Source organism: Phyllostomus hastatus, unplaced genomic scaffold (assembly GCF_019186645.2).
Source record: "Phyllostomus hastatus isolate PE091 unplaced genomic scaffold, TTU_PhHast_1.1 phas_scaffold_78, whole genome shotgun sequence".
NCBI classification, from domain to species: domain Eukaryota; kingdom Metazoa; phylum Chordata; class Mammalia; order Chiroptera; family Phyllostomidae; genus Phyllostomus; species Phyllostomus hastatus.
Genome location: NW_025334041.1, coordinates 46,941,130 through 46,959,622, shown reverse-complemented (window position 1 = coordinate 46,959,622; position 18,493 = coordinate 46,941,130). Strand labels below are relative to the sequence as shown.

Genomic DNA, 18,493 nt, shown 5'->3' with positions numbered 1-18,493 from the left:
TCTCCAGTGTCTGCGAGAATTGGGAATTTTTCAGCTAGGACGTTTGCATCTGAAGCCTGGCTTGTTTTTTTTTGACAGTGCCACTCCTATTTGATGCCAGGAGATGTTTACTGGACCTGAAAAGATAAGTTTAACTTAGGGTTAAGGTTGCGCTGGTTCCTTTAATGTTAGTTGTGGGCTTGGTAGGTTAAAAACAAGATTGATATTTTTAATTAATTCGTGTATACTTAAGTCCTTCCTCATTTTTGTGGCTTTTTTTTTTTTTAGTGAAGTTAACAATGGGAATGAACTGAAAAGCCAGTGATTAATCAATTTTTGTTCACTCCGAATATAAATGGGTGTTTTTCCTATAAGGACTCGTGAATAGCTTCAGTGGTCTATTGTATGTGAGTTGTCTGAACTACCATCTCAGCAACTTTTATTCTTGCTTAGAGAAGAGGGAGTAAATATGATGTCAGGTTTTTTAATGTAATTTTTAGACAGTTCCTAGTTTTTGTGTGCCTTTATAAGGAAAAGAGGCAGCTTATGAAAATAACTATTTGCAATTACTAACTTTCTTTGACTAACTTAACTGCTTTTTATGTTTGGCGGCAATTTCATTGGTGCCTGTTCCTGGATAATTCCTACATTTTCATCTCAGAGCTTCAGATGGAATGTACAGGGGCCACAGGTTTCCTAAACTCCTGTAAAAAACATTAAGCTTAGTACTTGATTCCTAAGAATTTTCTTCACCTATTCTCTCAGAAAATTTATTTCACTTCTCATATTTCATTATCTTAGGAAATCATGCCCCAACCTTCCTTTCCCTATTACTCTTCAAATCTAACCCTGATGGGCTAAACTGAATACCATCTCTAAATAGTGTGCTATTTCATATCTTCAGTGCCTGTGTTCACAACTGTCTGAAGTGCTTCTTCCTGCTTTTAGTTAATACAGCTTGAGCCTTTGTCTCTGAAACTCTTCTGAATCACTATTTCCAAGTAAAATAAGCCAGTCTTTATATTGGTGACCTAACCCAATGCTTGACACTTTGTTGATATTCAGGTGTACACACTTCTTTAGAGATTGATAACACTTTACTATTGTACCATACAGTCCAAACTGTAAAATAATTTCACTTAAAAAAAATGTTTGACCATCAGAGTTTAGAGAAGAAATGAAAGATTAGGGAGGCCAGGGGCAAGGTCTTCTCTTAAAAGATGGGTAGGAAATTGGACCCAGCTGATGGGACAGAGATAGTTCTGCCCCCAAAAAGATGGAAAGAAAAAAAACTGGCCTTTTTGCTTCTCAGCCTTTTGGCTAAGATCAAGTGTCATATCTGTTCTTATCAGTTTCATATCTGACCTTTTCTATCCAAGGAGAGTATATTAAATATATTTCTGGAGCAGGGAGATGGAATAGGGACTTGCTCTGTCCATTCTGCATATCAACAGGGTATTGCAGTACTTACGGGAATGGAGTACCAAGGGAAAAAAAACTGGCCTTAATTTTAGTCGACATCCATATTTCTCAAATCGAGAGGACATTTTAACCTACAGAATTCCAACAGTATGTAAAACCAGAGATTTTTGTAGGTTGTATAATTCCTTGATGCATTTAGGGTTTATCCAGGTGTGTAGCACTGCTTGCTCTGATATTGGAGGACTCAGGTTGTTATGCCCTTGAGTTTAATTATTTTCATCACTTTTCTTGTCATTGGTTAGTGCCAAGTTCAAAGTAAAAATATTTTGAATCATCTGTGACTTAATTGGATTTTGTTTCTACATGAAATTTTCCTCTGCTCCATCCCCAGCCGACTTCAGTGTCCTCTAAATGTGGAATGAAAAGATTTATATCTGAGAATAGTTTGAAATTAAATCATTAAATACACTTTAAAATGTTAGGGTTAAACAATGTATACAGCCTGATAAGTTTAACTTCCTGAAAAGTGAGTGAAATGCTATCTTTTCCTCAGCAAGGGGTTCCTTACATGAACACTAAACCTGAAATCCATATTTATAAATAGTATTGAAAACTTTCAAGGGTTGTGGATACCTTGAATCAACTCAAATTATTTTTCTTAAGAGAGAAGTAATACATTTATTCCTAAGTATTCAAAAAACATTTTCAAAGTTACCTGCCTTCTGCTATCCAAAAAGATTAGGCCCATAGTCTCCCTATTGACTGTTTATGTTTAGTTCAAGTTTAAAACATCTTCAAATATGGAATTTCATCTGGAAACTGGAGACACTAATAGTATTGTTTCTACCTAAATGAAGCAAATAAGCTAGCAAAAAAAAAAAAAAAAGGCTTATAGAGCCCACCGTTCTCTGGACTGATTTAACAGTAGATTTAGTAAAAAGGGTCTTTTACTGTGTAACACAGTGTCAAATCTAAAAGCAGAGCCAGTGTAGAAGAGCTGTAAAATCTACCAGTGGTCCTTCATTTGCTTGGAGAAGTGAGTGGTGGTTTAAACAGAACAAAATTTTGAGGGTAACTAGTTTATTCCTATTTTGAGCTCATGATTTTTTTTTGTTGTTTTTAAAAAAAAAGTATTTTATGGCCTTTTTCTTCAATGAATATATTTGCCATAAGCATTGAAGTATGCAGCATTTATCTTGCATTGGACCTTTTATTTAAAAAATTGGGTTTGGGTTTTTTGTTTCATCCTTTTTTGTAAACACACCGCAAAACAGTGGCAGTCAGCATTGTCTGAGGTATAGGATATATCTTCAATAAACAAATTTTGATGTGGTACTGGTCCAAAATAATTGTATATCAACCTAGTTAATAAACAGTGATTCATATAACTGAAAAGTGCCCCTCCCAAAGTATACTGATACTTGTGTCTCAAATTTAAAACTATAATGTTTTTCTCCTCCAGTTGCTGGTTGAACCTCCAGCTCTAATTTCAGTCATAATTTGCATCCCTACAATGTCTAAAACACACAAAACAATTCCTAGCCCCTTACATTTTCAGTTGGGTTTTGACAAGATAAACTCAGTAATTAGAACCTTTGAAGATTTTATATTTATTAAATATTTACTTGCTGATTTCTCCCAGCCTTTATTCTCCCTTTTAAACCTAGCTTAAATTTTAATGCCACTTCGATTTTTTGCTGACAGTTAACATCAAAGAAAGAAAGGAAAGATAACTAGGTAATAAGTGAGGGTTATAACAGTTGGAATTCCAAGGACTGAGGAATAACAAGGTTTGGGGGGGGTGGGGGTGTGTGTGTGTTTTAATTAGCAGGGTATGCCACATCGGGTCAATTCATACTAGTTTACTGAGAATGGAGGGGAATTATTGGGAAGTTTGATTTAAGGACAGACTAGAAATTGTTAACTGCTAGTGACTCTCCTCACCCCCCACAAAGAGTGCTTTCTGCCCAGAAACATGTTTGATACTATTACATATACTTTATCACAGTTAAATGATAACAGCTGACTCCCTGACTTCACCAAAGTTCGTATTTCTTGCCTTGCTTATAGTGTTTGAATGGAGACAACAGGACAGTGAAGTGTGTTAGAACTTGTTCTAAATCTTACCTATATTTCTCCTGAGGGAAATTGAGATAAAGTAAGAAGAGCCTGAATGAGAGAATAGGAATGATAGATTTTAAGGAGGTACACAAGACATTGCAGAAACATTCATGCTGCTTGCCTAGAGATGAGAAAAGACTGACTTTCAAGAAAAATAATTATTTGAGATTTGGTAGTTTTCAAAGATGAAAGTCAAAGCTGAGTAGATTTAATGGACAAATCCAGCAAGAAAGCTGGCATGTCCACATTTTAGACCTAGGAAAAGGAAAGGACTCTATTTCTTTTTGTTTTTGTTTTTAATAACTAAATTACATGCTGGTACATATTTAACTGTGTCTGGTTAGCCATAGTAAGAATAGTAGTATTTTATTCATGACTATTCTAAGAAATACCTTTCACTAGATGATTCTATAAAGCACAAAAATGATAGGTAGCATGTTTAAGTCTTTGTTAAAATTAAATTCTATAAGGAGTAGAAAATTTTTTGAGCCAAGTTTTCTGCTTTATTGTAGGATTCTCTACCTAAGGAAGTTTTCCTCCTCCATAGAAAGTAAAATAGTGTAAATCAGTTTGAAAAGTTGTGAAAACCATGTACTTGTTTAACCCTCTCAAACTAGGTTGCTTCTATCACCAGTGACTTGATTCCTAAGGGCAAAGTTACATAAATGCTTTGTGAGCACATGAGGTGGTTTAACTCTAAATTTGGGGAAATTGCTACTTTTTTGTTAAATGCTTAAATTATTACAGCAGGGTCAGAATTTGGCAACTCCTAGCAGGAAATTCTAAACTTCTTTATCATATACTTTCCATACATTATGCCCAGTGCCTGGTTCCAAATGTCTTTCTGATAAACTTTAGTGTCTTTAGGAAAAGAGAGGATCTATTCCTCCAGTTTAGTTTAATCCCTAGTATTTAAATGTTTAATGAAAGAAGGCTTTCCTAAGGTGACAGCTCATTCCTGAAGAAACTTGTAGGTAAGAAAGAAATGCCAAATTACTTTTTATCATTCTGTACAAGAGTGGAAACTGAAAAGGCACAAAAATACTTTTCTCAGGTTCATATGATAACAATAATGTGGTAGTTTAGACATCTCAGTGTCCTACACACACCTAACCACATTATGCAAGACATTCTGTGGCTACTTTCTGTCTTTATTCTCATGTTCTCACTTTATGGCCAGTTAAAGGGCAAATGGGAGTTAAAAAGATAAAGAGGATATGTCAAGTGAGTGATTGAAAAATACTTTAGAAAATTAAATGGCTGGGAGAAGAGATATTCTAACAATGACATTTGAAGTCAAGGGTTCACTTGTGCCACCTTTGGATTTTTTAACTAAAAGTGAACTAGTCCCCCCCCCCCCCCCATTTTTCCCCCTACAAATTCAGCCTTCTGTGTAAATTTTGGTATTCCTGGGAAATAATGAAAGATTATATGTAATAACCATATTTTACTGAATAAAATGTGTACTTTTTTGCCTAAATGTTTGAGGGAAAATAAGGATGTGCATTTGCATGGGTATAATAATTACATACTATAGGTATAATAATCCCATGTATGATGTGCACAAAAATGTGGGTGTGCATATACATGGGAGCATATTATACACAGCAAAATACAGTATTTACCTTTTTAACATTTTGTGAAAGTTCTATATTTTAATGTGCTCCAGATGTGGGTGGTCTTATATAACCTATAACATTTAATTACTTAGACTATACCTTATTAAAACTTTTTGGTTTATATACTAATATCCTTTGCTACTTGCTACTTCTGTCCTTCCTGTTTTCATTACAGTGGTACCTTGGTACTCGTAGTTAATTCATTCCAGAACTCATGACAAGTACCAAAAACCAAAACTGATGAGTACTGAACAATGGAGCACTTTGTCTTGCCAGGCACTTTTCTCTTGTGGGGCAGCATCCTGACTCATACAAGTTCTAACAAGTGCAACAAGTCCCCAGCAAATGCCAAGTGCTGAAACATTTTTTTCTCATCAAAATGCAACTGAGTACAGGGTTTGCTGAGTTTTGAAGCTGATGGGTACCGAGGTGTGACTGTAGTTGCTTTCTTCTGCTTAATTTTGGTTGTTCCTAGTGTTGTCCCCAGCCACCTTTTCATCAATTATGTTAATCAGTTCCCACACCTTTACCTATTGATGACTTCAGAATTTATAACCTCTGTACTCAGATAGAACTACTAAATATAGATACTTAAAATTAAACAAATTCAAAACAACTTCTTTTCTCTCTCAACTTTTCTCCTTATGCAGTCATACCTCGGTACTAGTCGGCTTCAGAACTCGTCAAACCCTGTACTCGTTGCATTTTGACGAGAAAAAAAATGTTTCGGGACTCAGCACACTTGCTAAAACTTGTATGAGTTACAACACTGCCCTGCAAGAGAAAATGTTTCATCACTCATCGCTTGCTTGTCACTTGGCACCCCTCTCTGTGGATGAAACAGAAGTCGACCCATCAATCTCATGGTAGCTCACCAACAGTACAGAACCCCCACGTATTCGTCATTATTGTCTTGTACTTTTGTGCACTTTAGTGATAATCATGGGTTGCAAAAAGGTTAAGGGTGATACCACTAAGCCTAAAAGGCAGTTAATAAGAACCACAATCGAAAAGAAAAAAGAGATCATAGCTAAGTATGAGAGTGGTATGGGTGTGACTGATATTGCTCTAATGTTCAAGATGCCGAGAACGACGATCTCTACAATAGTGAGAAATAAGGAAGCAATTAAAGCAGCTAGTGTTGCCAAAGGTGTAAAGTCTGTGAGTAAGCAACGTTCACAGACATTGGAAGAAGTTGAAAAACTGCTTTATATCTGGATTAATGAAAAACAATCAGCAGGTGACAGCATTTCTGAAGCAATAATTTGTGAGAAAGCTAGGCAGTTGCATGCTGATCTATTAAAAGACAAGCCTGGAACAAGTGGTGCAAGCACTGAAGTGTTTAAAGCCAGTCGTGGATGGTTTGATAAATTTAAAAAGAGAATTGGCATTCATATGTCGAGGTGTGGAGAGGTCAATGGTGAAGATGTTAAAGTGTTAGCACAGGAGCACAGAGCAGAGCTCAGCACAAAGGAGCTACAGGAACTTCAAAAGAAGCAGCAACAGATAGTGGCTGAGGAAATTTCTTCAGATGAGGAGGAGGGAAGGGAGGAAGCATCTACTGCACTGATAAAAGAAATGTGCAGTAAATGGATTGAAGTTCAAAACTTTGTGGAAAAGTATCACCCAGACAAAGCCCTAGCAAGCCGAAATGTGGACCTCTTTAATGAACAGACAATGTCACACTTTAGAAACATTTTGAAACATAGACAAAAACAAGTTTCTCTTGATAGGTTTTAAGTGAAACGCCCTAAATCCGAATCTCCAACAGTGTTCAGTGAAGCCAAGAGACAGAAAACAGAAGAAATCCCTGAGAGAGCATCTGAAATTATCTTGGAAGAGGACTCCTCTTCCAACAATTAACCCCTCACCTTCTCCTCCTCCTCCACCTCACCATCATCCCATTATTCCAGGAACTCTCAGTACAGGTAAAGTGAAGTGAAGTTTTATTTATATGTAATTTATTGCTTTTTTTTTTTTTAAATCCATGTCTTTAGTTTTAGGGTTCTGTATTACAGAACAACCTCATTACTTAGTCCATTAAAAATGTGAATGTTCTGGGGAACTTTCATGAATTATTTCTAATTATTTTGGGGGGGTGGGGAATTTGTTCGTTACTCATTGGTTTCAGCACTTATCACAAGTTCTAGAATGAATTAACAAGTGCCAAGGTACCATTCACTATATTTCCTTTTTTGGTTAATAGTTCTACCCTTTTGGCTTAATTCATGTAATTAAACATCTTTTTAAAACAATTTTTTGTGCTTAAAACACTTAATTCACCAACAATTTGAAGATCAAGTCCAAATACCCTATGACAAGCAAGATCCTTGCTCTTCCTTATGAGCCTCATGGACACCACTGAAGTTAAAATGACCCAAGTTTGAATATTTGCTCTTCCTCTTTAAGAAGTTAAGTAGTTTGTTTTCTGGGCCTCAGTTTAATAATCCATAGAATAGGTAAAATTTTAATTGCTTCATCGCAATGCTTAGAGATTAAATGAGATATAAAAGATCCAGGACTAATCACTGATTTGTAGTAAACTCTTAATTATCTTTATCACCAGAAAATGAGACATCCCCTTTTTCTTTGTTATTTCTGTACCTATCACAGTCATGTTATTGCTTCTTTCTGTTAGTCTGTGAGATTTGGATAGGTGGTGTCATCTTTGTAGCAAATATGCAAAGTTCCTGGTATACAATAGGCAGTTAGTTTTTGTTCCTATTTTATCAAATATGTGTCTTTTTTTAAAGATTTTATTTATTTATTTTTAGGCAGAGGGAAAGGGAGGGAAAGACAAAGAGAAACATCAATGTGTGGTTGCCTCTTATGCACCCCACACCAGGAAACCTGGCCTGCAACCGAAGCATGTGCCCTGACTGGGAATCAAACCGGTGACTCTGTGGTTTGCAGGCCAGCGCTCAATCCACTGAGCCACACCAGGCAGGGCATATATGTGTCTGCTTTATCAAAACATAATCTGATTTGATGCCAAGTATCTGAAAATTTTGCTCTAGCATTAGTTTATGGTAATATTAGCAAGTCAGTTGGATGCATAAATTGATGGCAGAATATTTCGGTTGATAGCCATTGCTGTTAATAAACATGAATTTAAGGGAAGTCTGACATTTCAAGTTTTATGCTGAGAATCCATGTAGCACAGGCACCCTATGTTTATACCTATTTATAGCAAAAGCCAGAACTTGTATTTTTGCTGCATCCTGACACCTTATCAAAATTCTAGGCCCAAAAAATCTATTAAAATACTTCACATTTCAGGTTATCATTTTTGTTCATCTTAAATTCATTATGCCTGTGTAAAATGCATTTTTATGGCTTTAAGGACAGCTTATGCACATTTTGGCAGTCAGCAGAAATCATAACAATCAGACTGTGTAACGTGTGTGTTACTCTTTTATGACCAAGATGTTAGTGTTAAACAGAACACTATCTGACCACACAAAACTACTGCTATAAGAAAGTAGTAGTGATTGTGCCCTGGCTGGTGTGGCTCAGTGGATTGAGCGAGGGCCTGCAAACAAAGAAAGGGTCGCTGATTCCATTCCCAGTTGGGGCACATGCCTTGGTTGCCAGCCAGGTCCCCAGTAGGGGGCCACATGAGAGGCAATCACACATTGATGTTTCTCTCCTCCTCTTCCCCTCTCTCTAAAAATAAATAAAATCTTTAAAATGAAAAAAAGAAAGCTATAGTGATTGACTTGAAAATAGTCATGCATAGACAGTGCTGATTGGAATTCCCAGGTGACTTGATGTTCTCTGCATTTATAGTGTATATTTTAAAAGAACTTGATATTCATATCTCACCCCTTTATAGATCTGGGAGTATGCCTTATTAAAAGAAGCAACTTATATAGTAAGAGCCAATGAAATTACTGAATTTGAAGAGGAAAGATGATAGTATGGTATCATTTTTTTTCTTTATATAAAGTTCTGTAAATGGCTAGTTTATTTTGGAATTATTTCTTGCCTGGGAAATTTCCATGTTATACATTTTGACCACTTAGTTTCCATCAACCTTGAGATACAGTAAAAATAAATGTTTGATTTAGTGCTTTCAAGTTACAAAATATCTGTATTCCCCACATATTGTTTTATCAACTTCATTGGTTTTTAACTTGGTAGTTTTTCTACTTTACAGAAGAAGCCCGTCTAAAACATAAGACCTGTTTGAAACTAAACACAGGTTTCACGTTGAATTTTTAAGGTTTTCTTCTAATAAATACCTAAGTCCTTGTATCATTAAATATGGTACAAGTGTCTGGTTTGTATATATTTGTATTATGTGCTTAAAACTGTTTTGGGTTTTTTTTGGGGGGGGGTTCTTTTTTAGGGATATAACACTTTAGACATCAAATTCATAATTTTCAAACATCTACAGATAGGTAAAGATCAGAACTAGCTAAAAATGAATGCCACTGATATTTAATATATGTCTGCTAAAGTTGCATTATCTTTGCCTTTTTAGTGATAAAGAGACTTTTGATCTGGTCCTCTTTACAAATGAGGAAATTGATAACCATTGAGATAATTAAGATTTAAGTACTTGATTTTCCTAGGTGTGATCAAATTTTTTTCCATTCTTATATGAATCCAGTCACTTAATAAATGCTTAATGTTAAATAAGTCATTCATTTTTGTTTTCAGTATACTGTCTTGCTCCCCTGAGGGATTATTAACATGGAATAGACCCCTAATTTTTGGTTCCCATTCTTACTGCTCTCTCCTTCTTTTCCACCTCTATACTCTGTAGGCTTCCCTCTTTTTTTTTTCTCTCTTACAGTTGATAGTCAATATTTTACATTAGTTCAGGTATTCAGCAGAGTGGTTAGACCAGGGGTGTCAAATGCATTTTTACTGGGGGCCACATCGGTCTCGCAGTTGCCTTTAAAGGCCTGAATGTAATTTAAGGACTGTATAAGTGTAACTACTCCTTAACTGTTAAGGAGTTGAAATTACATTTGGCCCTTTGAAGGCAACCATGAGGCCAGTGTGGCCCCCTGGTGAAAATGCATTTGACACCCCTGGGTTAGACAGTTAACATAATTTACAAAGCGATCCTGCCCTTCAGCCCTCCCCACCTGGGTACAATTTATGCAGCTAATGCAACAGTGTATATACCCTTCTACAAACAGATGTGTACCAAAGTGTTATGAAAGCCCTCAGTCTCTGTAAAGTTGGCCAGCAGTTAGACTAAATTGAGAGGAAAATTAAGATTTAAACTTCCCTCATATTGAGCTACAAAGTAAACTGGCCTTAAATAGCACTTGGGTAGATAACTTCCTAATTCATAGCTTTAGGTCCAAATAGTTTCTCTTAAATTAAAAACACAACATTGGAAGTAATAGAGTGAGGTTTCTGTCACGAAAATCAAAATGATTGTAATACCTTAAGAGCTATGACATACAGCTATTTTTGTGTATCTCTGCCTTTTTCCTCTGTCAGCTATGTAGGAATTACCACAGGACTAAATTATGAGAGTAGTTTCATTGAAGGCCTAGATCAAAGTGTAATAAGTTTTTTTAAAAGGTTAAATCCCTTTAAACACATGTTCAGGTTTTCTATACAGGTGCTTGGTATAATCAGTTAATTGCAGAAAAGAAGCAACTGCTTGATTTTCTATGCATAAACTTAATTTTTTCCCCTGTCAGCCCTTGTCATCATATGTTCCCCCAAAATATCGATATTTAGGTTACATCTTCCATTTTTAAAACAGTGAAAGAGGTCATATGTTCTCTGGAATAAATATCTTTAAAATAAAAATTAGCCAAATAAAATGAAAGAACCAGATTACAAAATCAAGTTATGGAGTAAGGCTTTACAGAGATCAGAAGAGAACAGCTAAGCATTCATTTGTGTTTTTAATTCAGTTCTTTGAAAAGGAATTCTAGTTGTAAAGGGTTTCTTCATAACAGTCCTAAAACTTGGTATTTTACAACTCAGTAATTACTGCCAGCCCAGAGAACTTGGTGCTCTGGGATGTTCAGATGAAGGTAAATGTATAAAGTATGGATCCCTTTTGACTGAGGGAGTAGAAAGAGTTTTGACATCACCAATTATTTGAATGTAGTTTCATCCTTTACAGTTTGATTTTTCATGCCCTTTGGAATGAAATGAAAGGGCTTAACCACCACACGTAACCTCCATAATTACTATAACTGCAGTCAGCAGAGATCATCCAGTAATCCCTCTCCATTCGCTAGTAGAACTTACTTCCTTGCTTGCTATTTCTGTTGTTACTACACATTAAGGAGACACTGTGTACCAGAAGGCTTTGCGTGTTTGGAAGAAAGGTACTAACAAGAACAGGGTAATTGTTAATTGTAATAAACAGTCTTTGTCAAGATGTATGGGTAACTACTCCCTTATATATTAGTAGCAGTCAGCAACTAGATAGCTTCACAACAAGAAGTTTAGATTTGTTGTTCCTAAACCAAGATTTGCTTCATAAATTAGGTCTGGTGTCTTAAAGGAGTCTTTGTAAGAAAATGATTAAGGTGGAGGGTGAGGATGGGGAGCTCACATGCTGTATCCCTGTCTAAACAAAGTTGCTTTCAACAAAGCAAAATAATTATGAAACTCTTATGGGTCTTTTGATAAGAATGTAGCAATCCAGTATATATGAGAGGCAAACTACAATGAAAGAGTTGGCAGGGCTTTAGAGCGAATCAAATCCATTGGTTTCCAGACTCTTGGAGTTCTTGAGTGAATCAAATGATAAGAAATTTGGAAACCAATGTAGTTGCCAGTTTTAGTTCTCTAAATAGCAACACCATACCTAACAGTTGGTTTTGAAACTGTTATTAACAGCAAATAAAGACGTAAGTCCATGAATAGTCATTAAAATTATTTTCAAATAACTATTTCAAAGCATAACATACTACAAAAAATGGTAAAAATATGAGAACAATTAAAATTTTGTGGGGCTTTTGTATATTGTGTTTCGTAGAAATGGGTCAAGGAAATAAAGTAGAATGCTTTCAGTGGTTCTCTTAGTTCATATGTAGGCTTACAGGTGGATTTTTTACAATAAGCATGTGTTACCAGAAAACACTTTCTTCAAAGATGGTCTAGTTTGTAGTGGTATGGGAAAATGCTTGTAAATTAACTAAAAATGGAATACAAACTATCCTTTAACACCCGTGCCCATTATGTCCCTAAGTAATGTGCATTCTAACTTTGTTTCTAGATCAGCCTCCCCACCTTCACAGATGCCTCTCCATTAGTTGAGGCATTTGCCCAAATAATTGCCAAATAAATGAGGTGTTGGTGTGTGTGTGTGTGGTTACCTGGCCTACTCCAGCATTAATCTTAGTCCTTCTAATCCATCTGTCATCCTTCAAGGTGATTTTATTAAAATGTGAATCTGGTCTTGAAATGCTGATTGGAGTCCATGCTCCTTAGGATGGCATACCAGGCCTCCTGTAATCTGGTTCCTGCCTGTTTCCAATAAAATTTCCAGTGCTCCTTCTTTTTGCTCCCACCCATTCTATTACTGCTTTCAGTTCCATCTTTCAGTTCCACAATCTTACCTTGTGGTCTCTGACCTCTTTTCTTTTATATACACTATCATCTCTCCATGGAATATCCCCCTCTGCCTTGTGAATGCATCCTTCAGTTCAAGTGTCTTCCTCTATGAAGTTTTCCCTGGTACTTTTTCAAGAAGCCCATTGTTCTTCATAATTCCCTGTACCTTTTCCCCAGCTCTATTGACAGCACTTATTGCAGTTTGTTTATAACTATATAGAATTTCCTCACCCTGATAAAATGTGAGCCCCTAAAGTACAGTATTTAACTTAACAGTGTGTCTCCCTCAGATGAATGCATAGTACTTACATTAACACCTAGGACATGGTAAATGCTCAAGTAAATGTTTAAAATAATTAATTAGGTCTCTTTCGGTGTAAGTTTAAGTCTGCAAAATAGCTACTAAACTTAAATTGTGAAGAGAAAGAAAGGGTTGGAGATGTATTTTTGTAGCTACAAGTTAGGAAACTTAAAATTGTTAATGATTTGTGCATAAGAGCAAAGCCATCCTTATTCTAGGGGAAAAAATCAGGAACATAATTGGACATCTGTTCTTAGGTTTCATCCCTCATAATTATATTGAGGGACTAACAATGCTCAGTGAAACATATACTGGTACTTCATCCATTGCAGATAAAAACCTCGTCTCAAAAAGTGTCAAATTATTTTGGGCAAATTGAAGATTCTTATCTGTCTTTTGATGTTTGGTTATAAATTCTTATTTTTTCAAGTTTAACGTGTTTTACCAATGTATAATAATATAACTGTAAAGGTACTTTAACATAGATACATTAGAGGAGAGAACTTTCCTATGGCTAATTTAACAGGATAGATGCTTATCTCTGCATGGAAAGTTATTTAGCTTCAATCCTGAATTGTTTATAATCAACAGATTATTTTGTTAATACCCATTTTTATATAAAGTTGAATCCATCAATGTGCTAACAAGTATCCCCCACACACACACAAACACAAGCCATTCTGTATTCTTTGGGAAGGTTTGGCACTAAAAGTTACTTCTAAGATATGCAACATTAAACGAGTTGATATATTCTGTTACACAAATAACAAATTTCTTAGATTTCTAAGTGTTAGTTGAAGGTACTTACATAAAGAACTAGTAGAGCCTTCCCTGGTGTGGCTCAGCTGGCTGGAGTGTCATCCCATAAACCAAATGGGTGGCGAATTTGATTCCTCATCAGGACACATGCCCAGATTGTGGGTTCAGTTACTGGTCAGGGCATATATGAGAAGGCAAGCAATCAATGTTCCTCACTCACAGCAATGTATTTTCCTTTCCTTTCCTCTCTATATAAACGCAATTTTTCAAAAAATATCCTCAGGTGAGGATGGAAAAATAGACTGGTTATATAATGTATTTACTTCCAGAACTTGGCTGGGCATCCATATCTAACAAATTTTCACTGGAGGCAAATTCTTACACTTAGGGTTATAGGTCATGGCTACCAAGGGTTTTTGTATTTTTTTTTAATTAATTTTCCTGCTCTGGGTATGTTAAAATACTTCATGCCAGTTGATCACCATAATTATCTGGGAAGCTTATTAAACTATACATTCCTGGGCTCCACACCCAGTGTTCCCCAAAATAAAATGGTAGGTATCATCATTCATAATTCTCTTAGAATGTAGCAATTCCTGAAGAGCCATATGCTGAGCTACTTAGTGTGATGCAGGAATCTGCATTTTTACAAGCCTCTCATCCTCAGGTACTTTTCATGAAAACGCTACTTTGAAAAATATGGAATGAGGCTTTTCACTAAAATGCCTATATAGAGCTATAGTGCAAGGACAGTACTTCTTTTTGTTGTTGTTGGTTTTTTTTGTTTGTTTGTTTGTTTTTCCATTTCTTTTGGAGGGAGTATTATTGTAATATTTACCTCTCCAACCTGAGAATCTTGGAGATAATAATCCTGAACCATTTCTTACATTTCTTCTTGGAAATTTTATCAGAACAGCAAAATCAATTGTTCTTTAAAAATTTAGAGCCCTGACTGGTGTGCCTCAATAGGTTGGGCATCATCCTTCAAACTGAAAAGTCGCCAGTTCGATTCCCAGTTGGGACACATGCCTGGGTTGCAGGTCAGGTCCCCTGTTGGGGGCATGCAAGAGGCAACCGAATGTTGTTTCCCTTCTCTTTCTCCCTCCCTTCCCATCTCTCTAAAAAAATAATAATAATTTTTTTAAGAATATTCTGATGGACTGACCATTTTTTCTATAGTAAATATGGGCCAAGTCTTGTTAGCCTAGGAACCTCTGTCTGTTTGTAGGAATGTCTAAGTTTGTTGTGAAAAAGAAGCCTTATTTCTAAGTTCCTCCCCACTTTTAATATATATATGAACATCCTTAAAGGGGAGGAACTAGCTATCAGCATATTTTAAACATAGTGACATTTCATCCCACTACTTTTACAACTAATTATTGTTAAGATGTTTAGACAATGTGTTCTTTTATAAGGTTACTGTTTTCCCTTAAAGGTGAAACCAGTGACTTTAATCTCCAGAAGTGTAACTCAGAGTAGAAAGCAGCATCACTTCAGTTAATACTAGTAATGTAAGAGTAGTAGATCTTAAGAATTTAGGTGTCATGAGCTAGGACTTTTTAAAGAATCCACTTCAATATAAAACATTCCAGTCCTAATGATAGTAAATACAGTATTGTCATAATTTCACACATATATTTTGATATCATGTTCACCAGGTAATTCTATGAATGTAATAAAACTTATAAGTGGTCAGCCTCTTTGAAGGCAATGAACTGGCCAAGGAGATATGTGTCTTGTCTTCATAATTGAATGACATTTTTTTTTTTTAACATACCGTGTTTCAACTTGTCTACTGTGCCTTTAGCCTGAGAGACATCTACTTGCTTATTAACAAAGTTAGGTATCTTCTTGTTGGGGTATTACTTCATAAGTTATATAAATGTCCAACCACTCTGTTGGACACCTGAAACTAATATAATACTGAGTACCAGCTATAGTTGAAAGAAATTAAAAATGTTTTAAATAAAAATACATAATTCAGCAAAACATTTTTTTAAAGTTGGGTATTTTGATCCATATATTTGAAGTCCCCACCTTTGATTAGTTAATAATCATTTTGATTTTTAAATTATATAAAAGCTAAATGTAAACAACTAAAAATTAGTTCAGCAAGTCACTAATATAGACAAAGTATGTGGAGATACATATGAAAAAATACAGTAAACAGCACAAAAAACTCATTCTTTCATCAAGATGGTGACAAACTGATTTTGTGCATTTCTGTGATTGTTTCTGAGAATACTAACAGGTATCTTTTAGTCTTGAATAACTCCCACCATGGTCACTATATTATCCAGAAGATATTAACCAGTAATAGAAAATGTACAATTTAATTTCCCCTAGATCAAAGTTAATGCTCAACCAGGTCTTCCCCTGCTGATACTGCTAAGCCTAGTGCCTTGGCTGTGTTTCACTGGCTAGAAGATAGGAACCACAGAAATCTCATTCATAGAAAACCAAGGTATTGTGCTAGCTTAGCCTTTAGCTATGGGATTCTATAATCTGAAAGGCACAAAGACAACACAGTTGCATTTAAGAGGTGGGCAAAAGTAAGTTTACAGCCCTGGCTGGTGTGGCTTGGTGGATTGAGCACAGGTCTGCGAACCAAAAGGTTACCTGCTAGATTCCCAATCAGGGCATATGTCTGGGTTATGGACCAGGTCCCCAGTTGGAGGTATGCGAGGCAACTGATGGATGTTTCTCTCCCTCTCTTTCACCCTAAAAAATAAATTAAAAAACAAGTCTACAGTTGTGAGTATGCAGAAGTTTATCCTTTTATTATTTTTTTGAAGACTATTTTAGAAGGGGGAGAGAGAGAGAGAGACATCTTCTATGTGCAAGTGATGCATAGATCAGTTGCCTCACGCACCCCCAGCTGGGGACCTAGCCCACAACCTAGGCATGTGCCCTAAGTGGGAATTGAACCAATGACCTCTGGTTCATAGTCCAGCATTCATCCCACTGAACCACACCAGTCAGGACTATTGTATTAATTTTATTATTTGTCTTATTGTTATTTTGTGTCCTTATGATTATCTTTTAGGTTATGATGGCTGGTAATTTAACCAACGAACAACGAAAGTGGATACTTAAACAATACTGGAAGACAGAGAATGCTGAAAAGGTTAGACAGAAGTGGGCTGAAGAATTTGATACACCTTCACCAAGTAGACAAACAATTTACAGAATACGTGATAAATTTGATAAAACTGGGTCCATCTGTAATGCTCCAAAAAGTGGTCGGCCAGTCAGTATCACCACCCAGGAAAATGAAATGTTAGTAAGTCAGGCATTTACGGAGAGTCCCAAAAAATCAAAACAAAGAGCTTCTATTGAGTTAGGCATTTCCTGTAGATCTTTGAGTCGTATTATGCAACGTTTAGGTTTGAAAATGTATCGACCAAGATTGCTTCATGGGTTACTAGAGGATGATACAGATCGCCGTTTACAATTCTGTGAAGTGGTTCTCAATGAAGAAAGACAAGGCAATAGCATCATTGATAAAATTACATGGTCTGATGAAGCTCATTTTAAACTTTCAGGTGCTGTATGTCGACACAACTGTGTCTACTATTCAAGAGAAAATCCCCATGTAATGATAGAAGGACAGGTAAATGAGCCAGGGGTTACAGTTTGGGCTGGATTTTCATGTAAAGGGGTACTTGGACCTATTTTTTTTCATACAACTGTTACCCATGATCTCTACCTTAACATGCTAAGGGACACTGTTTTACCACAGTTACAGAGACAACATGATAATGATGACTACTTCTTTCAACAAGATGAAGCTCATCCACACTGTGCCATAACAGTGCATGAGTTTCTTGATGAACAATTACCCAACAGGTGGATAGGTCAACAAGGGCCAGTGGAATGGCCACCACGATCACCAGACCTCACCCCAATGGACTTCTTCTTTTGGGGTGTTGTCAAAGATAAAGTCTTTTCACGAAAACCACGTACTATGGATGATATGATTTGCTGCATAAGAGAAGCATGTCAAGAAATCGATGACAATAAAGAACTCTGTGCTAAAGTGTGCTCAAATATAGCAAGTAGACTACAAGAATGTGTAAATAATGAAGGCCGGCAATTAGAGCAGTCATGAGATTGTACCTAAGTGTGTTGTGACATTTCTTTTGCGTTAATAAAGCTACTGTAATAATCATAACCTGCATGTCTTTTTTCCATTTGAACAACTGTAACTCTATTGCCTTCTATACAGATAACAAAGAATTGTGAGGTGGGAAGAAATTTTATTCATGACCGTAGGGACAAAAGAGGTATGGCATTTAGTCCCAACATTCTACTGTGTTCATCATTCTTACTCTTCAAAGAGGCAGTGAGTAGTAATTTACAAGCGGCTAGAGTGATAAATAAGATTATATATAAGCACCCAAAGGCAGAAATAAGGATGGAATAACAGCCTTCCTTTGTTATTTATCTTTTCTTTTGCCCTTAGAGACTCAATTTAAGTATAAGTATCACTGTTCCTAGAACCATAATTTATACAAGTGCCAAATAGTAGCATCCCATTAAAATGCCCCCCAAACACTGTAAATCTTGAAAGTAGGTATATCTGTATAAGCTATCAAAATTGTCAGTCTTGCTCCATTCAACCTAAGTTTAACAAATATTAATGGAGATTAATAGAATTTAGAATTTGCCTAAAACCCAAGGTGTCCCTCTGTATGCACACATTAGTTTGCCCAACAAGTGATTTGACCTCTGTTTAAGTAGCCAG

General features: G+C 36.0%; 1 protein-coding gene and 1 non-coding gene across 2 annotated transcripts in view; both read left to right on the top strand.

Annotated features, from left to right (window-relative positions):
• The window catches only part of LOC123811228 (histone-lysine N-methyltransferase SETD1A-like), a 38,589-nt gene extending 20,669 nt beyond the window's left edge, over positions 1-17,920 (top strand). Inside the window, exon 3 of the mRNA XM_045827261.1 lies at positions 16,793-17,920. Within this exon, the coding sequence (XP_045683217.1) occupies positions 16,793-16,809 (17 nt within the window). The 3' untranslated portion in view covers positions 16,810-17,920. The remainder of the gene's footprint in view (positions 1-16,792) is intronic.
• LOC123812315 lies at positions 1,280-1,468 on the top strand. The gene has a single exon (XR_006784584.1). It is a non-coding gene; the product is annotated as a U2 spliceosomal RNA (small nuclear RNA).
• Positions 17,921-18,493: the final 573 nt, after the last annotated feature.